Raw genomic sequence first — 22,770 nt, forward strand, 5'->3', positions numbered from 1 at the left:
GGTTCTTTTGAATGTGATCAGCATCGGCAATCAACCAACTTAGTAAAGCTGATCACCCCCATGATGTGGGTGGGCCTTGTCCCATCAGTTGAAGGGCTTGAAGAGCAAAGACTGAGATTTCCTGGACAAAACGGAACCTGGCCCCCAGATAACAAGCTGAGTTATAAGACACTGTGCCTGAGTTTCCAACCTTGCCGCCCAAAGCTGCTTCCAGGTTTTGGACTCGAGATGCAACAGCAACCCTCCCCCACGGGCCTCCTGCCTGCCAGCCCACCCTGCGCAGGCCAGAGCTGCCAACCACACACTCCCAGGGCCAGCGACTCTCCCCTCCCGATCTGAACCCATCTCTGCCTCTGCCCGTGTCTGTCTCTCCACGTCTGTCTCTCTCCGTGTCTGTCTGTCTCCGCGTCTGTCTCTCTGTGTGTCTGTCTCTCCGCGTCTGTCTCTCTCTCTCAGGAGGATGTGTATCCGTGTATCCTCTTGGTTCTGTGTCCCTGGTGAAGCCTCACCGACACACGTGCTTCTCTGCAAAGTGTATCCGTGAGAACATGGCCACTCGTGAGGCCAGGCCCTGAAGCAGACAGGACCGTCTCCCCTTCCTCTCCAGTGCCCTCCCCGAGCGGAGACCACCCCACCGGCCCCTCCTGCATGGGTCGGCTCCCCAATGCCCTCCGCACCCGGCACCACGGCAGCCAGAGGTCAAGCCTTGCAGCCCAACTGGCGGCTGGGCCCATGGGAAGGGGACGCGGCCCGAGAGACTCTTCAGCGACCGTAAGGATCGCTGTGATGCGAACTGCCTTGGGCTCCTGCTCCGTCCTCCTCACTGGCGTGGCTGCTTCTCCTCCTAAGTCAGGTCAACAGAGGGCAGGGTCTACCGCCCCACCCATCCTGGGGCACCCACCCCCCGGCTTTAGGACGGAGCAGCGCTCACGGAGCCGCCGCGCCCTCTCCAGCCGGGTGGTCAATGGCCAAACGACAAGCACGGGAAGGACGGGTTTCCACAGTGGGCAAGGGGCACACGCTTTACTGGGCGGGGGGCAGGCCCAGCACAGGGAGGCGAGGAATGAAGCAGGGATTCATGTCAGTCTTTTCCTGGGTTTCAAGTTATCGCCTCCCTTTTTATCTTTTATTCTTGTGTTTTGTCCTATAAGAGAGGCAGTTTCAAAAGTCTTGTCTCCATCAGCAGGGGGTTGAGTGGCGGGCCCTAAAGTGGCGGCCCTCATGCCCGGATCCTGGAACCTTATCTGGACGTCGCAGGTGTAATCAGGGTGAGATGCAGTCGGTCGGCTGGAACCTAATCCAGTATGAACAGTGTCCCGGAAAGAGGAAGTGAGGAGGGCATGGCAACCCGCTCCAGGATGCTGCCTGGAGAATCCCAGGGACGGGGGAGCCTGGCAGGCTACAGTCCATGGGGTCAGAGAGAGTCGGACACAACTGAGCGGCTGACACACACACACACACACACACACACACACACGAGTCGGACACGACTGAGCGGCTGACACACACACACACACGTGAGTCGGACATGACTGAGCGGCTGACACACACACACACACACACGTCAGAGCAACTAACACGCGCACGCACACACACAAGGAGAGAAGACACACAGACACACTCGGACGGACGACGACGCAGAGACAGAGTGCCCACCAGCCGGGACCGCCAGCACCCGCCTGAAGCTGGGGGTGGGGGAGCCTTCAGAAAGAGCACGGCCCTGCCCACACCCTGATCTCAGACTTCCAGCCTCCAGACCCACGGGACGATGCATTTCTGTTCCTTTAAGCCACCCCCGGCATATGGAGTTTTATCACGACAGTCCCAGGAAACTCTCACTCCACGAAGGCATGAATCAGGCTGCAGGCTGAGGGCCTCCCCATTCACAGACGCCGAAAGTCATGAATTGAACAAGGGCAGTATCCTCCTGGCGGCCACCTTCTGTCCCACCCCCCACCACTTCCTCTCCTCTCACGAGCTAGATGCTCATGAACTTCAAACCCTCTGGAGCAGAAACTGACAAGGATGTCTAGATAACAGGGAACTCAACACCCAACCTCAGGGAAGTTGAAGAGTCACGTGTTGCCTTCTGAGCCTGAGTCAGCAACTCTGCTCGCTTCCTGAAAACAGGCCATGATTAGCGCACAGAGCTCAGTCACAGGGACAGAAATGCCCAAAGCCGCTTCACTGGTTCCAGCTCAACTCTGTGCTACCCACACGAACGACCTTCAACCCCCAGGCTGCCTGCACAAGAAGAAACCACCACCCACGTCTGGCCCACTGTCCTTCTTGAGAAAGTCCATACGGAAGAGGTGACGAAGACGTCGAAGAAACCTAATGGATTATCCAGACAAGCCGCAGCTCCTGGGCTCTGCCTTCAGAGGTGAGGCTGTCACAAATGGGCAGGTGAGCTTCAGGGCGACCACTGTCTCCCCGAGCAAGGGGTCACCTCGTCAAGCAGGCAGAGCAGAACCAGGAGCGAGTTTGGCTCTCACAACAAGCACGCTGCATGTGAATAACTTTCCCAGAGTTCACACATCTGCAGTGCTCACAGCATCCACGCTCGGCACAGGCGCGGCCACTTAGCCCCTCCCATCCCCCAGGGGGACTGCGGCCGCACCCTCATCCCCAGGCCTGACGGAAGCCCTGCCAGAGGAGACAAGGGCCGGGGGCACACAGGCAGAGTTGGTCCTGAACCCCAGGCACCAGATCTAGGGGCCAGATCCTGAGCACAAGGCTGAACTGCCAGACCAAGTCCTTCTCCAAGCTGGGTCAGCGGGACGAGCCTGGGCTCGCCTGCTCCCTGGAAGGAAGCCTGTGACCAACCTAGACAGCACGCTAAAACGCAGAGACATCACTTTGCTGACAAAGCTCTGTCTAGTCAAAGCAATGGATTTTCCAGTAGTCAGGTATGGATGTGAGAGTTGAACTATAAAGAGAGCTGAGCACAAAAGAATTGATGCTTTTGAACTGTGGTGTTGGAGAAGACTCTTGAGAGTCCCTTGGACTGCAAGATCCGGCCAGTCCATTCTGAAGGAGATCAGTCCTGAATATTCACTGGAAGGACTGATGCTGAAGCTGAAGCTCCAATACTTTGGCTACCTGATGTGAAGAACTGACTCACTGGAAAAGACTCATGCTGGGAAAGATTGAAGGCGGGAGAAGGGGGAGACACAGGATGAGATGGTTGGATGGCATCGCTGACTCAATGGACACGAGTGCGCAAACTCTGGGAGACAGTGGAGGATAGAGGAGCCTGGCGTGCTGCAGTCCATGGGATCACAGAGACTCGGACACGACTCAGCGACCGAAGAACAGCAGTCTCGAAGTCTAGAAGAAGTAATGAAGGAAAAAGCAACCACTCTGTTATCAGAAGCTGAGCAAACCCTAAAGGCAAGATAAGCACCCAGTGGAAACACGCAGTGGAAACAGCCCCCACAGGGTGTGGATGCCCTGAAGTGACTGTGCTCTAAAGGCAGAAACCCTCATTCTTCCGGCTCCACGGGATTTCAGCGTGGCCTCACCAACCCGGTGGGGTGGTCCAGGGACCAGGCCCTTCCCTGGCTGAGCCCCGGCCCCACGGCCGTTCCACGTCACCACTGCAGAAACCTTGGGAAGATTCCGTGCAGGGAAAGACCCTCAGCCAACAGTCACCAGCTAGAGGTGAAAGCAGAGCCGTTGAAAAGGAAAAAAATAAAATCCTACCTCATGATATTAGTGAGGGTATCTCTTCTGCCAGAAGGAAGAGCTAAAACCTCAGCCCCGATTAATGAATGACCCCAGCCAAGGCGGTGCCTAGAGAGCGTTTTAAAGATAAACTGCTTTAAATCCAATGATCCAACTCAGCTTGCTTGCATTTACACGTCCTTTGTTTTTAATCGTCTGTGACCATCAAAAGGCATCCTAAACGGAGCCCTGCTTCATGACACAGAAGAGGTGAGCCTTCTAGGAGTCTGGGAGGCCCGCAGGCTAATACCAGTATCAGAATGAAAACCAGTTTTGTGGGACTTCACTCCCGGATCAGTCGGCAACTACTTAACCACAATCATCCTAACCCATGCCTGTAAGATGAGGGTTTTTTTTTTTCCTTCTATAAATAAAAGAACCCAAACCCCAAATGATTTCCAGCTCAAGAAATGCCAACACACGGGAGAGAGGAAAATGTATTTATTTCCACATTTCAATACATATACAATGGCGTGTGCCCCAATCAGCATTTGTGCCATTTCTGTTGTTTCTGTTGGGCCATTTGAAGCCTGAACAAAAAGCAAGAATACATATGATGTACAAACCACCCAAAGCATTGCCTGCTCATAAGTTAATCCCTCACCTACAATTCACTGATTGGGCTTTATGAAATAATTCTCAAGGTCAGATAATTAAAACTGGAAGTCTCAAATTATTTCATTCTTTTCAGACATAGATTTACTAAAAATAATTCAATAATAAGACCAAACAATTTAAATAAATGGATGTTGTTTAGCAGTCTAGTATTAAGAAAAATGGCAAATCCGAAGAAAATACAGTTATGTAACAGATTTAACCTTAAGAAACAAAAACTCTCACAGATGAGGATATTAAATCCCAACCTCCTTTACCTTCAACAGATACTCTTTTGTCCTGGGAGAATTAACTTTTAAAATGAGATGATCAAAGAAAAAGTCAATTATTTGTGAAATCCTCTACTTATTAAAGCAGGAAACTAAAAGCATTTCAGATTTTTGAAGCAAGTTTTAACTTGCTTCAAAGACAAGATTGAACTGCAAATACCATGCTAAGAAAGCACTTTAACTCTATAAAGGGTTTTATCAAAATATTAAGTTATCTAAAATGGCTTCTGGTCTGGGGTAACCACCCAGTAGATATCCTAGGTATTTTTAAAAGAATGTGCTTTTTGTCTTCCTCTCCATAATATAAAGTCTCCTGAGAAATATACAGCACACAGCAAATGTTTTCCTGAAACAATCACCTCCCTCACCTGAGGTTTTACTTTCCGAGGTTTCAGATGACGCTCGGTCGACCACGGCCCAGAAATATTAGATAGAAAATTTCAGAAATAAACAGTTTGCAACTTTTGAATTGTGTGCTGTTATTTATTACAGGGTATTGTTATAACTATGGTATTTTATTACTAGTTACTGTTGTTAATCTCTTACGGTTCCTAATTTATAAATTATACTTCATCAAACGTATGGATGGTGTAGGAAAAACATCACATAGGGAGAGTTTGGTTCCACGAGCAGTTTCAGGCACCCACTGAGGGTCTTGGAACGCATCTCCCGAGGATAAAGGAGGAGCATGGTAATTCTAACCCAAGGGGAGGATATTAAGCCTTTTCCGAACAATCGGAAGGAAACAAAGGATTTTACACATGTTTACCAAGTCTAGTTATCTCCTGCTCGACAGACTGGGTGTGTCCTAATACAATTCCCTAGGAAGTACATTGTCCACAGACAGATTGTAAAATCAGAAATGCCTTCTGGGGGTGATCAGGTATCCGGATATAACTGAACTGATTAACAGAACAAAAACTCTTTCCAATCAATCATATCAAAGTATTATGTTTAAATTTTTTTAAATGTCATTGACCAAAAAGTATTTTGCTTGAATTTAGCTTGTCATATTTAAATATAACAAAATTATGCTATCCATAAGAGTTAAAATTTTAAATAATTCCCTCCAAGAGTCAAATTCACAGAGATAAAAAGCCAAAAAGTAGTCACTAGGGGGTGGAGGGCAGGGGGTCAGCTTTGTGTTTAATGGGGACTGAGCTTCAGTTGGAAGATGAGAAAGTTCTGGAGATAGTAGTGGTGACTGTCACACAATAATGAAAATGAGCTTAATGCCACCAAGCTGTACACAAAAATGAGTGACCTGCTAAATTTTACGTGTATTTCATCACAAAAAATTCCACATGGTTAAAGACTGGCAGACAGATGACAGGTAAGATAGAAAGATGACGGATAAGTGATGCTCGGTGGAAAATGATGAACAGATGACAGTGCCTGTGCAAACCGCGCCAGAAGGCTCCCGTGGCCTGAGCCCGGCCCTGGACGTCACAGCTCACCTGCCCGGGGCCGAGCAAGCCCAGCTCCCGACCTGGGCCCTGACTCGCAGGCCAGAAGGCTCCCGTGGCCTGAGCCCGGCCCTGGACGCCACAGCTCACCTGCCCGGGGCCGAGCAAGCCCAGCTCCCGACCTGGGCCCTGACTCACAGGCGGCCTGCTGAGATGCAGCTTCCGGCCAGGAAGGTCTGGGCAGCCGCACCCCCACCCCCGGCCTCCATGGAGGAGCGGGGTGACTGTAAAGCCCGGAGCGTCTGCAGCTCACCCTCCCTGGTCTCAGGGAACAGCTGCAGGTCTCACTCGAGCGGCCAGGCTGTTCATCAGACTGGGAATCAGTGATGTTCCAAACGAGCTTTTATAACTGTTGCAGAAAAGGTGCCGACCAAGGGCTCTGAAAAGTGGGAGCGCAATGTCCTCACACAGCCCGGGCTGTGTGAAACGAGCCCAGAGGAGCCCAGAGGAGCGCCATGACTCTCGAGGCTGCCCTGAAGCAGGAGCCCGCCAAAGAGCTGCAGTCTCGGCAGGAACTTCAAGTGTTAGAAGCCACCTCCGTTCACACTGACTTGCCATTTCTCAGGACCAGCGGCCAGTTAGACAGGAAGAACCACCCCCCAGTCCCTGGTTCCTGGAGTCGGCAGAGTCGCGTTCCTCTAAGCCAGCCAGCCGGTGCCCCTCGGAAGGCTCAGAGCCAACCCTGGCTGAGGGGTCGTTGCGGGCGCCAGGCAGAGTGGCAAGCTAGACGTGGGCACACACTGTGTGTGCACACATATAACACACATACATTGCATACCTGCCTGCACACTCATGCACATGTACACGTTTACCTACCTGCACACTCGTGCATGTGTACAACACACAGGCACACGCATGTGTACACATGTATGCCTACCTGTGCACACATGCACATGTACATGTTTACCTACCTGCACACTTGTGTATGTGTACAACATACAGGCACACGCGTGTGTACACATGTACGCCTACCTGTGCACACATACACATGTACACGTTTACCTACCTGCACACTTTTGCATGTGTACAACACACAGGCACATGCATGTGTACACATGTATGCCTACCTGCACACTCATACACATATATGCACACATGTGTGTACAACATATGCACACGTGTACACGTCTACCTGTGTGCATGCACACACGTTTACCTACCTGCACGCTCATACACACATGCACGTGTACAACACACATGCACATGTATTCCTGCATTCATGCGTACACATGTCTACCTGCACACTCATATACACATACACTTGTACAACATACGTGCACACACAGACACACATGTACACATAGACCTGCATGCACATGCAGGCACCTCATCCCACCCCCACAATTAGTGGCACAGGTCTACAGATCTCAAAGCAGAGGCCAGAGCACACAGCTGCTCGAGAACACCCGGGAAGCAAGCAGCCAGGAACCCCAACAGCGGCATAAACACCTGCCAGGTAAGGAAATGCCCGATGACAAACGTTCTACTATGGAGGAGGGGACTGAATTCTGTTAGAACAGGAATGAGATTTGGTCAAGCATTTTGCAAACAATTCCACCCGACACATGTTAAAAGACAGTTTTCAAGAAAGGGCAAAATCATGACTTTCCCAACCAATACAACAAATAAAGACATGTTCCAGGCCTCGGTTATCTCACTTACTGAGGGAGCCAGACGGACAACCTAAGCAGCTCGAGGGTCAAGAGGGCGCAGGCGATCGGGGGCCCAGAGGAGGGGCCCTCGGGGGCGGGGGCGGAGAACAGGAACAGGCAGAACAGCACGGGGCCGGTCGAGTCTCTGCAGACACAGACAGACTGTTCCCCCAAGGGAAAGTGACTATGCATCCCCCAGGTCTGCCTCAAGCCCCAGTGGTCCCTAGTCACCCACAGCTTTTCCTTAGAGCACCAGTCACAGAGGCTGGGCGTATCGCCAGCAATTTGACCCAAGTTCACTCCAGGACGAGAGGCCAACTGCCTTCCTCACCGTGGTCCCCCGGGCTCAGCACAGTGTCCAGTTCACAGGAAATGCTCGAAAAGAGTGTGGACAGAACCGGTGAGGGGACGGGTCCAGACTGTGCTCACCCCGTTGCCCATCAGACCTGAAGCCAGAAGGGACCAGGAGGGATAAGAAGGGGCCAGGAGGGGCCGGGAGGGACTGGGAGGGATCAGGATGGGCCAGGAGGAACCAGGAGGGATCAGGAGGGGCCAGGAGGGATCAGGAGGGGCCAGGAGGGGTCAGGAGGGGCCAGGAGGGGTCAGGAGGGGCCAGGAGGGGTCAGGAGGGACCAGGAGGGGCCAGGAGGGATCAGGAGGGGCCAGGAGGGACCTGAGGCCACTCTGCTGAGACGGTGGCTGAAGTGCCTCCCCAGGGCTTCTTGGAGGTGGCCAAGCCCAGAAGCTGAGGGTCAGCCAAGGAGGAGGATGAGACATCCCCGGAGAGAAGGCAAAGGCAGGTGAGAAGGAGCACAGCGAGATTAGATAACACCGAGGACACAGCGACTCACAGCCACCGATGGGGCAGGACACGCCCTCGGAGCCTAAGGCCCAGGCTTCTGTAGGACTCGGGCTCCTCAGGAACCCACCCCGCCACCAACGAGGCTGCGAGGCCAGCCGGCCACAGAGTATCCCCAGCACCCCGCCCTCCCGGTCTTCAGGGACCGCATCTGAGCTCAGGGAAGGGCAGGCTCGGCCCCACCGTCTCCAGGGCAGGTGGAGACAGCCAGGGCAGGTGGAGACAGCCGACGGCTGCTCCATCTGTGTGAGCGCATTTCAGACCACAGGGCTGGCTTGCTGACTGAACGCATAAACGCTGATCACTTCGCCCGGCTCAGACCCCCACCAGCAAAGCCCACCTCACTGCCTCCCGGTCCTGGTGAGGGGCCCCAGAGCTGCAACTCACGCAGCACACACAGGGTCGAGGTCAGCCCTGGCGTTCAGTGCTTCCGAAGCAACAGCTACCATCTGGCTGAAATCGGTGCTGGAGCACGTCTTGGGAAAGCTATGGAGACTGTGGCTCATTTCGTGCAAGATCCCTGAAAGGCCGTGTGTTACACGCATTTCTGCCAACGGTGTCACCAACGCACCATGCAGTTTATTTTCCACACCTGAACATTCACTTTCAAATCCAGGTCAGCATTTCAGCTGTGACTCCGAACAAAAGAGCTTCTCGGCGAGATGCAAACGATCGCCCTCTCCCCACTGGCAACGCTAGTTTGTTCTCTGTGAACCTGCTTCCTTTTCGTCAGCTTTACTGGTCTGTTATAGTTTTAGATTTGACATGTAAGTGATATCATACAGTATTTGTCTTTGTCTGACATTTCACTTAGCATAATACCTTCCAAATCCACTGACGTTGCTGCTAACAGCCTTACTTTCTTCCCTATGGCTGAGGAGTATCCCATGGTGGGGTAGTACCACACCGTCTTTATCCACTCGTCCGTCATCTGTTGATGGACATTTAGGCTGTTTCCGTGTCATGGCTGCGTGCTGTAAATAGTGCTGCTGTGAAGGTTGGGGTACATGTATCTTTTCCAATGAGTGTTCTGAACACTGCATTCTTTGAGCCAATAAATCCTGCTTTAAAAGTTTTCAGTTCAAGGCAGAACCATAATTCTAACCTGGAGTATCATTTGATACACTAGTTCAGCATCACACAAAACCACCTTCAAGAGCCAGATTTCATTACCAGCTAATCTTAGTCTTTCGAGAAAATGCCCTATCTGGAAATTCTCGTGGCTGAGGATTTTTGATAAGATTCTAGCAATTTAACATTCAGTCACTGTGCGTTTGGCCACAACGTGTAATAAGGGCGCCTCTGATTTCTAGAAATAGAGGAAAACACGAACTTACAGCACCTCCGCTGTGTTCTCACGTCCCAGGAACAAATCCACCTGTTTGAGTGAGGAGAGCAAGGCCATAGGGAGACACGGAACCAAGTAGTCCTTGAAGACGCACCCAGCCCAGCCACTCCTGGGGGCATTCTGCAAAGCGGCCTGGATACAGGCAGGAGCTTCCAAGGCCTCTGGGGAAGTCTCATAACGTGGGTGACAAGCAGCGACTGCAGCTCTTACCAGAGGACAAACACAGCTGCCTCCTCGGGGGACGGAGGCTGGGGCGGACCAGGGAGGCCTGGGCCCAGGAGACCGCCCACCCTGCCCGCCCCTGCCCGCGGCCCTCACCCTCCCAAAGGCCACTCCCCGCGGAAACACTGCTTTTACACACGTGGGAGCATCTCAGAAAGGCTCTTTTGTTCCTCCAACCAGAAAAAGCCACAGAACATATTCTTCTCAAGCAACGCCCTGGCAGACCGTGGGCTCTGGGTCCCCTCGCGTGGCCGGTGCCTCCCCCGGACGCAGCGCGGACACCCTCATGCAGCAGGCCTGGCTCAGCCCGCTCCTCTCAAACAGGCCTCTGCTCCAAGACCCGGGGCCTTGGACGCCTGGGTGTGGGCATGTGTGCAAACACAAGTGGCCCTTCAACAACGGGAACTGAATGCGTGTCTGGAACCAAGGAGAAAAAAAGTGAGGTCCCAGCCCCACACCCTCTTTCCAAAAACAGGTGAGAAATTATAAACTGTAAGTCGAAACTTCTAATGCAGGCCAGGGCAATCGAAAGTCATTAACAGAGGGCTTCCCCGGTGTTTCAGCGGTTAAGAATCTGCCTGCTGATGCAGGGGACGCCAGTTCGATCCCTGGGTGAGGAGGACCCCACCCACCTCGAAGCAACCAAGCCTGAGCACCAGAGCTACTGAGCCCGCATGCTGCAAGTACCACAGACTGACACCTCGGGCCCGGGCTCTATAATAGGAGAAGCCCCCACAGTGCGCAGCCCGAGCGCCGCACCTAGAGGGTGGCCCCCACGCACCTAGGGAAGAGCCCACATGGCAATGAAGGCCCAGCACAGCCACAGATAAAGCAATAACTGTCTTTTTTAAGTTGTAAATGTAAACACCAATCAGCGGTCGGTCAGGAACGGGCCCAGCCCACGTGCGGCAGGCCGTCAGGGCGAGGGGCCCAGGGCTGGGTCCCACCTGTCCTGCTCTGTCTGGGTGCTGCCCAGGCGTGCAGGAGCCAGGCTGCCCCTCACCCGCGTCTCCGTGGGCAGCGTCCCCGAGCAGCAGGCGGGGGAAGCACTCTGCACACGGAGGGCGCCCACGTGGTGCCCGGACAGATGGGAAGGAGCCTACTACACGTGATGAGACGCCGACCTCAAATCCGGGCCCCCAGCGCCCCATGCCACCTGGCCCTGAGCCTCCTGGTCTGGAAGAGGCGGTGGTGAAAGTACCAACCGCACAACGCCGCTGTAGGAAATGAGAGACGAGGCCCCAGCAGCACTCCGCGTGGTGCCTGGCGCACGAGAAGCCAAGGGCACCCCTGCGACTCACGCTGGCGGGGTGCCCGGGAGGACGGGGCCGTGAGCCAGCAACCCGGACGCCCGGAGAAAACACTTCCCAAGGCAGCTCTCCTTGGGACAGCACCCTGATTTCTGAGCAGCCTGCAGCAGGGGAGGAGGTCAGAGCACAGACGCCCCTAAAGACGAAGGCAGCATCCATGATGGAGGGAACGGCGGCGTGAAACAAGGTGTTGACGGTGCAGACACTTTGGTTATGGCGGCGCGAGACCCCGGCTCTGGCCCCTCTTCTGCTCCGCCGCTGGACAGGTACCTTTCGGAGTCTTGTCTCTTCTTCTGAAAGAGGAAGGAGCTGAGAAGGCAAATCTTTAGCCCTGCTCTAGTTTCCAGGGTCATAGCGGACTCCGTGCCCCGCGAGGCGGCGCCCAGCGTGCCGCGCACTGCCAGCTGCTGTGCCCGGGCGGGAAGCCTGTCCGGAGCGGAGGGCGCTCCGGCGACGCTCCCGCTGGCCTCATTTTTGCCACGAGCAAACACTGTCAGGTCAAAGCTAAGCTCTGAGGCCCTGTGGGCCCAAAGCCTGGGATACGGAGCAGTGGGTGAGCTGAGCGATGTCAGAGGCCCAAGACCAGCCCACGGAGGCCAGGCCGGCGTTGAGAGAAGCACCAGTTCACGCCCACTTCCTCTCAGTCCACCGAACAAGTCACCCAGTGTTTACGACACACTCTGCAGGAGACACACACTCGGCAGGCCTTCTCTTGGAATAGAAGCACTCGAGTAAGTGTGTGGGTTTGAGTTCGCTTGGGCTGAGCAGGAAGGCAGATCTCAGAGAAGAGCTGGCTTTGAAGGCTGGTTGGAAATGATCTGTCAGAGGAAACAAGGGGGTAAGCGGGCACGGCAGCTGGCACCAGGCTCCACGAGTGGGCTTCCTTCTAAAGGGCTCTGTGCCCGAGACAGAGAGGGCTGCTAAATGTGTCTGTTTTATGGCCTAGCGACAACCAAGATTAAAGCCTTACTATGTGGGTCTTATTCCAGGTGCCTCTCTCTAAGCATCCTGCCGTTCCAGCAACACTTCTGTGACCCTGGCGGGGAAAGCAACGAAATTTCCATTGCAGAATTAACCACATGTGCCTGCATAAAGTCAGCTAAGGAAAACAAGCAGCAGACCATTTTCTTCAGAAAACTGTCCAAGAGCTAAACTACAGAGTTCTCTCCCCAGAATATTCCCCAAGTCTGTGCATGGAAACGTGAGTCTCTCAACACATGGAAATAAAAAAACTGATTGTTTAACTAACGGGGCTGTGTCAGGTTGGTGTGCAGCATACACTGATTGATGGAAAGCCCAGGAGCCTTTCTAGCTGGCCGACCCGAGACGTGAAGATTCACGTTCCCACAGAAACCTCCACTCAGTGTTTATAGCGGCTTTATTCATAATCACGAAAAACTGAGCACAACCCAAATAACCTTCAGCTAGTGGACAGCACGTCCACCCGATGGAGCTTTGGCGGTGGCGGTTTAATTACTCAGTCGTGTCTCTTTGTGAGCCCATGGACTGTAGCCCACCAGGCTCCTCTGTCCATGAGATTTTCCAGGCAGGAATACTGGAGCAGGGTTGCCATTTCCTTCTCCAGGGGCTCTTCCTGATCCAGGGATCGAGCCCCCGTCTCCTGAGTCTCCTGCATTGCAGGCACCAGAGCCACCAGGGAAGCCCCCAGTGGAACTTTACTCAGCAATTAACAGGATTGAACACAGACCACAACACAGGTGAGCCTTAAACGCACTAAGCAGGAGGAACCGGGCTCAAAACTCTCTATCCCATATGAGCCCAGGAGAGACCGCGCTAAGGGCAGAAAACAGACGGCGGCCGGGGGAGGTGCTGAGTAGAGGGCTGACTCCGAAGGAACAGGGACCTTTTTTAAAAAGACACAAACGGTTTGTATCTTGGTTGTGCTTGTTGTTACACAGCTGTGTCTGTCAAAACTCCTAACCAGGCACGAAAAGACCAGTGTGAATTTTACTGCCTATGTGCAAACTTTCAATAAACCTTATAAGATAATCTACCAAAAAGCAACAACTACTACACAGGCAAAAATTATTCCCAATTTTTAAGCTACAAAGCCAAAAGCTTTTACATTTCATGTGGAGAAAAAAACAACCTCCCAGGTTTACCTAGATAGCTTATTAAATATGCAATTGCATACTAAATAGCATCATACTGTCATTAACAGAATAGGTGAAAAAGTCTGAGTCAAGATATGGCACTTGTTTCCAGAGTCACTTTTTGTGAAGATGAACAAAAATCATAGATCCACAGTCTTCATCAGAGGTCCCTGATGGTGTGGAGGATTAAGACTCTGCCTGCCAGCGCAGAGGGACAGGTTTGATCCCTGGTCCAGGGAGATTCCACACGCCAAGGAGCAACCAAGCCCGTGCGTCACCGCTCTGGACCCACACTCCACAACTGCAGCTGCACCCCACCCCACACGCCCTGGAGCCCGTGCTCCACCACAGAAGCCACCACAGTGAGAAGCCCGAGAACCACAGCGAGAGGGTAGCCCTCACTCGCCCCAACTAGAGGAAGCCCGCACCCGGCAACGAAGAGCCAAGCACAGCCAAAAGTAAATAGATAAATAAAAACTAAAATTAAAAAAAAAAAAGGCTTCGTCCTTGTTTTCAGCACTTGGAGAGTACCAGGCCACTCCCTTCTGGCTGCCTTGGTGTCTGATGAGTCAGTTATCTGCTGACATTATGCCCTTTTCTTTCCCCTACTTGCTGCTTTCAGGGTATTTCCCTTGGGTCTTCCCTGGTTGCCCCGTGGTAAGACTCCACACCCCCACTGCAGGGCGCGTGGATCTGATCAGATCCCACACACCACACAGAGCAGCTGGAAAAAAACAAAAGATGTTTTCCTTGCCTTCTGGTTTTCGGAGTTTGATTATAGCGAGCCTTGCCCGGGTCTCTTTGGGTTTTCCCTGTTTGTGATCCTCTCAGCTTCTGGAATCTGCAGGTTTACGTGTGCTACTGGGTTTGGAAAGCTTTCGGGCATTATTCCTGCTGGTCCTTTGTCAGCCCCACCCCCGCTTCTCCTCTCCTTCCCCGCCCCCAGCGAGGCAATGTCGGGTCGGGTGCCCACAGGTCCCGGCGGCTCCGTGCACATCCATTCTGCTTTCTCTCCGCATTTCAGAACAGGCGACACTGACCGCTCTGCCATCAGATAGAAGGCGAAACACAGGGAGACGAGGTCACGTGGCGGCACGGTCTGGATGAAAAAGTCCGCTCCACCATCCGCGACGGCTGCACGAGGCAGATGACACTCAAAGGCGGGGCACAATGCAAGCTGGGCGTCGTCAGGAGCAGGGACGGTCCCGGAGAAGGAGGCGCCGCGGCAAAGAGGAGAGCAGAGCAAAGACGGGCATCTGCGACGAGTTCCAGACAGGGCACTTGGGCCGGCTCCGAGGACCCGTCTCAGGGGAGGGTCTGTCATCAAATCACACGCGTGACAAAGCTTCGTTCCAAGAATAAACACACGTGTGTACATGCATGTACATGTGTGTGAAATTTCCTTTTCGCAAAGAGGGAAGTTCTGCGGAGTCTCAATGAAACGCGAAGGGCAAGTTCCACTGGGGATCATAGTTTCTATTTTTCCCACAGACTTAAAGATAACGAAGCAAAGCGTTATTGTCCAGAGACATTAAATGCGATCCAGGTGTTAGCTCACGAATGCGGTGGGCCTCAGTTAGTTAAAGTTTCCAGAATCCAAGCGCACCCGCAAGCCTTAAACTCCTCTCCCCACCCACCCCCAGAGTTCCCGGCGCCTCCTCCAGGGGGCCTCCGGGCTGACCTGCCAGCACGTGCTGCTGCACACAGGCAGCCTTTGTCCTCTGAGATCTCTTAGTACAATGGCGCTTTGTCCACCCCGCTGAGCCCAGGCTGCTGATTTTCTTCCACCTATCTTAATACCCACATTCACATTCAGGCCACTGACTTTCTCAAGAACGCAGAGGAATTCTGGAAATGATGCCTTAACCCCAGATGGTGCCCATTCAGTCTTCAGTGGTACTAAAGATGTGACCAACCTACACAGACGTGGGCCATCCACAAAGTGTGGACCACCCACAAGGATGCTGACCCACTCACATAGACATGGACCACCCACACAGACATGGACGACCCACAAAGATGTGGACATCTATAAAGACGTGGGCCACCCACAAAGTGTGGACCACCCACAAGGATGCTGACCCACTCACAAAGACATGGGCCACCCACACAGACATGGACCACCCACAAAGATATGGACATCTATAAAGACGTGGGCCACCCACAAAGTGTGGACCACCCACAAGGATGCTGACCTACTCACAAAGACATGGGCCACCCACACAGACATGGACCACCCACAAAGATGAGGACCACCTACAACACTGGCTTTACAGGCTTAATTTCCAGATCCCAAATCTAAACTAAGATTTATTTCCAAGAACTTTTTCCCAGTAGGAGCCCATGCTGATCTTAAACCCAGGCCCCACCCTCACCCAGTACAGCTCCAGGTGGACCCCCAAGGGAAATCTGAGAGCTGCTTGTCCAGTTTAACTGAATCAGGGGTCTCCTCAGTTCCTGAACTCTTTCCTAAATGCTAAACTCTTTGGGGAGTCTATACAACTATAGAAAGTTTACTTCAGTCACTCAGCCATGTCTGACTCTGTGACCCCATGGACTGCAGCAACACCAGGCTTCTCTGTCCTTCACCATCTTCCAGAGATTGCTCAAACTCATGTCCATCGAGTTGGTGATGCCATCCAACCATCTCATCCTCTGTTGTCCCCTTCTCCTCCTGCCCTCAATCTTTCCCAGCATCAGAGTCTTTTCAAATGAGTCAGCTCTTCGCATCAGGTGGCCAAAGTATTGGAGTTTCAGCTTCAGCATCAGTCCTACCAATGAACACCCAGGACTGATCTCCTTTAGGATGGACTGGTTGGATCTCTTCGCAGTCCAAGGGACTCTCAAGAGTCTTCTCCAACACCACAGTTCAAAAGCATCAATTCTTCAGCACTCAGCTTTCTTCACAGTCCAACTCTCACATCCATACATAACCACTGGAAAAACCATAGCCTTGACTAGACGGACCTTAGGGAACAAAATGAAGCAGGGCAAAGGCTAACAGAGTTTTGCCAAGAGAACAGCTACAGAAAAGACTTTTAAAAAAGTATTCTCCTTTTTATGGGACCTAAACCGGGAGTCAGCAAACTATTTCTGCAAAGGCCCAGACTGAACACTTGAGCTTTCCGGGGCTGTACGGTCTCTGCCGCAGCCAGTCAGCTCTACTGCTGTAAAATGCTGGGGCGGGGTGGGGGGGTGCCCATAACACAAAGTAGGATGACAGTGAGGGCCAGGTGAGCACCCCCCAATCGGCAGAAAGGAGGGGTCATCCATCCCTGTCACACCCATCCTGCTGGTCAGGATCAGGACCTCAAAACCACTCAGCAGCCGCACTCATAAACCAAGAGAGGCAGCCAAAATCGGAGCCTTCCGCCCACTGGCTGCAAGCACAGTTCGCACAGGCTGTCTACCCACTTCTGCGCCAGCCTCTTGGGGTTAAACACGCAGTCCTCGCAGACTGGGCCAAGGCACCAGGGATCTGCAGCTCCGCCCCGCCCCCATCAAAAACAGCGCATCTCCAGGGTCCACAGCCCAAACGACACCCTCTTCCCACACAGTGTCCCCCCACTCCCCGATCCAGGAGCAGCTGCCTAGAGAGGGGCTCGTAGTCCTCGGATGGACCGTCCACCTCACCTGGCATCTGCACTCGTGTGCCTCCCGGGGCCACCCACACAGGCCCCCCGGGACAGCACGGCCGTTCATGGGACTAAGGCCCTGGTTCTGCACAGGAGCCCAGACCTCCTCTCTAAGTTCACGGTGCGAGCAAGGACATCCTGTCCTCCAGGCACCACCACTTTACACGCCAGAACTCCAGCATCCTTTCCCGGGGTTCCCTTAAGCTGTTCAAGAGAAAGACCTTAACCCAGCTGCTCCAGAGCCCCGCTTCCTGGAGCTTTCCACTTCCTGCAGAACCATTTCTTGGTGACCCACCCAAGCCTCTCGTGCCCCACTGTGACGGGCTTGCTGGTGGCCATCGTGGTCGTGAGCACCCAGGGCTTGGAGAAGCTTGTTTAGCAAAACACAAAGCTTCCTCCTTCCCAGTACTGCTCAGAGCACACGACCCATATTAGCGGGTGGATTCCCAGCAACAACTACAGCTGTCCCTCTTAGAGGACGAAAACGCAGGGAGAGGTGACACAGCCCCGCAATCACACGCGTGGTCAGCAGCTGTCGTGGGCAGAACGCTTGCCCCGCGCCCACCAAGACGTCTTCAGGCCCGGAGCCTGAGAACACGCCGTATTAAACGTACAAATCCAAACGGCCAACCGGCCGACCCTAAATGAGGAGACGCCCCTGGAGGACCAGGACATGCCCAGGGTAATCACAGGGTCCTTCAGATACGGGAAGCGGCGTGACAGACAGGGTTCAAGGGCCGTGAGGAGAGAAGGGGCCCGCCAGACGTGCCGGCTAGAAGATGGAGGAGGAAGCCGTGGGTGCAGGCGGGCTCCAGGGGCAGGAAGGCAGGGAAGACAGTCCTTCCTGGAGCCTCGGAGAGGAACACACCTCCTGACACCTGGATTCTAAGCAGTGAGACCCATCGGGGACGCACCTGCTCTTCTAAGCCACTGAGTCTGTGGTCATTCACTACAACAGCCGCAGGAAACCAAAAGCGATCCTGGGAGTCGGACGCCGCTGTAATGAACGTGGACGTGGCTTTGGAACTGGGCAATCACGGAGCCTGGGCGAACTTGGGAACGCGGCGGGAAGGGCCTAGGTCGCCTTGAACGCGTGTGCTCAGTCACCTCAGTCGTGTCCGACTCTGCGACCCCATGGACTGTAGCCCGCCCGGCTCCCCTGTCGTGAGATTCTCCAGGCAACAGCACTGGAGTGGGTTGCCATCTCCTGCTCCAGGAGCTCTTCCCGACCCAGGGATCGAACCAAGTCTCCTACGTCTCCTGCACTGGCAGACGGGTTCTTTACCACTAGAGCCGCCTGGGAAGCCTGCCTTTGAACGGACTGTTAGAAATACAGATGTTAACAATTTGGCCAGGGCACAGAAGGAAGTCGGGAACACGAAAGAGAAAAGCCGGTCGTCTTGGAGAAGCCCGGTCTGCACGAACAGACGACAGGAAGGCCCTGGATGTCCAGGGCACTGCAGGGACTCCCAGGTGGAAACTGGGGTGTGTCGCCAGAAGCTGGAGAAAAGCGGATTTGCATCAGAAAAGCTCCTCAGATGCATTCAAACAGGAGTCAGCTATTGCCCGCCCCAAGGCCTGGGGAAGGAGGAAGAAGAGCTAAACGAGGGGGCACAGCCCCGGGCTCTGGCGGGGTCAGCCCCGGGCTCTGGCGGGGTCTGCCCCGGAGTCTGCCCTGGCGTCTGCTGGGCTCACTGCGCACTGTCCCATCGTCCTGCTGCATTTTCTCCGGAACAGTGCTGCGATGCGACACGGTATCATGCGTCTCCTTGTCTGCCTCTCCCCTCTGCTGGAACTGGAGCCCACTGAGTGCCGACCCTGGACAAAGCCCGGTCCTGTGGGACCTCCACCAGCTCCAGCCCCGTCTCGACGGTGCCACTCCCTCCAGAGGAGCCCCGTGCCAACTGATAACCCGCCAGCAAACCTCCTCTCCCCGCTCTGCCCCACCCACCCCTCCGCTGGCAGCCTCGGGATGCCAGCAGGCACTGCTGTCGGAAGGACGTGCCAAGGTGGAACGGGAACTCTGACGCCTCCCTATCAGCTTCATTATTCAGCACCCGCCCACCCCGTGTGACCGGGTGTCCTCTAGCTGGTCCTCACCCTTCTGCCTCAGTTACACAAATTAAAATGAAAGCAACTTAGAAGCCAGGGTGGGGTCGAAAGAAACTTTAAGAGCAAGGCAAAAGGAGGAAAAAAGAGGGGGTTCCCTAAAAGTTCAACTTCTGCATTTTCCAACAAGGATTACCTAAAAGGCAAAAAGTCATATGTGCCTTCTCCCTCCAAGCCTCCCTAACCCCACAGGCACAGAGGTGGCCTGTGTGACCGCTGACTCCCAGCCCCGGGCGCCCTGAATGTACACAGGAGGTCAGAGATGTGCCCACAGATCCCAGCATTCCACTGCCCCAGGGGCCCGGCTGAGGTCACACTTGGGGTTCCGGGAAGAAGGCGGGTTTCCCAGGCAGCCAGGAAATGAGTCGCTGCCCCCAGGAGCCCAACCAGACACCGAGGACATCTCATCAGCCTTATTTCAAAATCCTCTGACAGAAAAGACTCTGGCTGCAACACGTTCTCAGCACCAAAGAAGAAAGTGGCTGATCGGCATTACTTCTTCAAAACTTGAATGCCAAGATGCCTGTTCTGACACCAAATGGTCAGCTCCTGTTCCAGAAACACTGCATCAGCTCTTGTTCCAGAAACACCACGCATGTGGTAAAAGCTTCTAATGGCAGCCAGAGCAGGGTTCTAGGTTTGGGTCCCCCAGCACCGATCCTGAACTAGCCCTGTGTAAACCAAGGCAGCAGTGAGGTCCAGTCAACCAACCAAAGGGCCCTCGGGACCAGCCTTGTGCAGAACACACAGACGAGTTATGTTAACTTGGTCTGATTTCTAGAGTGCTGGTTCCATCGCTACCAAATACTTAATGCTGGAGAGTCATCTAAGGAAAGGATCTCAGAGGAACTTCACTCTGCAGCCTGGAGGCAGAGAACAAAGCAAGGGAGGTGCACTTGTACCCGGGAGACACTGCATTTCACAGCATGTTTGCAAATAAATTAGTCAAGATGTTAACAACCCTAACAACAAAAAAGACAGCCAAGAGAAAGCAAGAGGGAGGGAGGAGGGGCAGACGTTGGAAAGCAGCCATCATTAATTCAGTTTTAAATAGAAGATGAGTTATATTCTTGCTTATTCAGCAGACTGGTGCACCCAAGTTGGCAACTTTTAAATTCTGCACAGGAACTTCCAGTGTAAATGTCACTTTTTAAAGTGCAGATATTTAAAAAGTCAGACCTTGAAGTTTCAGGCTTTAAAAAGTCAAGCCCGTTGAAAACGCACCATACTAATTCACAGCTTACTTACTTGTGGGATCTTATTCTTTTTCATGGGGAAGAAAACATTCTATTGTAACACTCTCATGTCAGTGTGATTACACAGAGTTAACAAACTGAAAGGTTGAGTCAAGATCCTCTGATGTATTCTACTTTTGAAAAAAACACAAATATACCACACATACTTAAAATAGTTATTGTTGTTCAGTCGCTAAGTCACCTCCAACTCTTTGTGACCCAGTAGATTGCAGCACACCAGGCTCCTCTGTCCTCCACTATCTCCTGGAATTTACTCAAACAAATGGCTATCTTCAAAATGCTTCTGCAGAAAATCACTTCAAAACCCCATAACACGCATGAGCCCTGCCGATGGCGACGATAGGTGGAAAATACAGACACGTCTGGCACTGAGGGAGGGGACCTGAGCTCTGCTTCCCACCTAAGCCCTCAGGGAAGGTTCAGGGCCTCGGTTTTCTCTTTTGTCGGGAGAGGCAGTTTATACTAGCTCTGCTCACCCTTTAAGGTGGCTGTGGACAGCGACTGAGACCCTGTTGGTGGGAGGGCTTCAGTGCCTCCAGTTACCAGCAGCTGGCTGGGCTGGGTGCTCCATAAGCAGGGATCAGCGGGTTCTCTCTTTGGGGCCCAGGGTGCTTTCCTGGAATGTTGTTAAGATGTACCCAGTGGCTGAATCCTCAGCTTTCCAACCAGCAGAGGAGTCAAGTAGGAACAAAAAGGGGCCAAGGGTGGCCGTACACCGTGAGGAGGGGCCTGATACAGAAGAAGGGGTCACCTGCAGAGCAAGGGAGGGACCCAGTGTGGGGCAGCAGACGCCTGGCCTGGAGGCCCCTGCTCCAGGAGACCCTGCCCTGGGGGACCCCTGCCCTGGGGGACGCTTCTCTCCATCGAGAAGCCCCGCCCTCACCTGCAGTGTCCCAGATGGAGATGTTGAAGGAGCGCCACTGCTTCAGGTAGAAGGCGCCGCCCACCGTGCTGACCGTGTCCGGGAAGCGCCGCTCCATGTACCTCTGGAGCAGCGACGTCTTGCCCACGTTCATGTCCCCCAAAAGCACGATCTTCCCGTCGGGCTTCCTCATCTTCCCGCAGGGGGCACCCCTCCGCTCCCCCACGCCCTCCTGGCCGGTGCGCCCGGTGCGCGGCTGCAGCCGCCGGACGCCCCGAGGCTGCTCCGACCCGGGACTGGCGGAGAGGCGGACTCGCGGGGACCTTCCCTTCCGGACGCCTGGGAACGCGGAAGAGAAAGCGCGACTCGGCGCTGGGCCGGAGCTGGGACCCAGCCCGACGCCCACCTAGGTGTCCCGCCTGCGGCGGCCTGTCCCTGGTCCAGGGCGGTCGGCCCCGCCCCCGACCGCCCACTCCCGGGCTGACCCCGCCCCCTGACCGCCCACGCCCCGGGTTGGCCCCGCCCCTGACTGCCACGCCCCCTGGTCTGGCCACGCCCCTGACCGCCCACGCCCCGGGCTGGCTCCTCCCTCTCCCCGCCCCCCAGGGCGCCCACCTGCCGCCCTCCAGGCCCGGTGGACGTGTCTCCGGGCCGGCCCCGCGCTCGTTTCCCCAGTGGGCGGCGCTCGGAAGACCCGGGCAGGTGGAAGGGGTGCAGGTAAGGGCGCCAGGTGCGGGAAGCTGGCGGACTCAGAGTCGAGTCCCGGGGTGGACACAGCGCAGGGGCACGGCCCGGCTGCTGACCCAGGCGTCCCGGCGTGGGGCGGGCTCCGGGCCCCCGCGCCTGGCTTCCTCCTCCGCAGGCGCAGGTGTGGCCGTGGCCGTCCGCGAGGACCGGTCCTCCGCCTGTCTGCTGGGGCGCCGGCGGGTGTCGTTTTCGCTCACTTTGGCGAGAAGCGGGTTGTGCTGTTATAAATCAGAGCGAGACGAGGACCGCCGTCGCCACTTCACTTCGGAGTGGACGTCTGGCTTTGGCAGTTGTGCTGATTGGGTCTTTACTGGAGACGACGGCGATTCTCCAGTGTGAACACCGGGGGCAGTGTTTGCTGAGGCCGCGTGGGTCCCGGTTCTCTGCGGAAGGAGGGGCGGGGGCGCGGAGAAGCGGACGGGAGGCGGGGTGTGAGGGCGTCTCGCCGGGGCGCACGGGCCTTGCCCGGCTCCTGCCCCGCAAGCCCGAACTCTGCCCTCGGTCACTGCCCACTGCGGGCCCCACCCCCGATTTCTGGAGTCGCTCTCCCGCCCTCCATCCCTCCGTGGCCCTGACTGCT

The 22,770-nt window shown here is 54.6% G+C and overlaps 1 protein-coding gene across 1 annotated transcript in view; it reads right to left on the reverse strand.

The window, feature by feature from the left end:
• The window catches only part of RAB20 (RAB20, member RAS oncogene family), a 29,229-nt gene extending 7,363 nt beyond the window's left edge, over window positions 1-21,866 (reverse strand). Inside the window, exon 1 of the mRNA XM_052650256.1 lies at window positions 21,465-21,866. Coding sequence (XP_052506216.1) covers window positions 21,465-21,636 — 172 coding nt within the window. The 5' untranslated portion in view covers window positions 21,637-21,866. The remainder of the gene's footprint in view (window positions 1-21,464) is intronic.
• Window positions 21,867-22,770: the final 904 nt, after the last annotated feature.

The sequence above is a fragment of the Budorcas taxicolor genome, chromosome 12, assembly GCF_023091745.1.
Source record: "Budorcas taxicolor isolate Tak-1 chromosome 12, Takin1.1, whole genome shotgun sequence".
NCBI lineage: Eukaryota > Metazoa > Chordata > Mammalia > Artiodactyla > Bovidae > Budorcas > Budorcas taxicolor.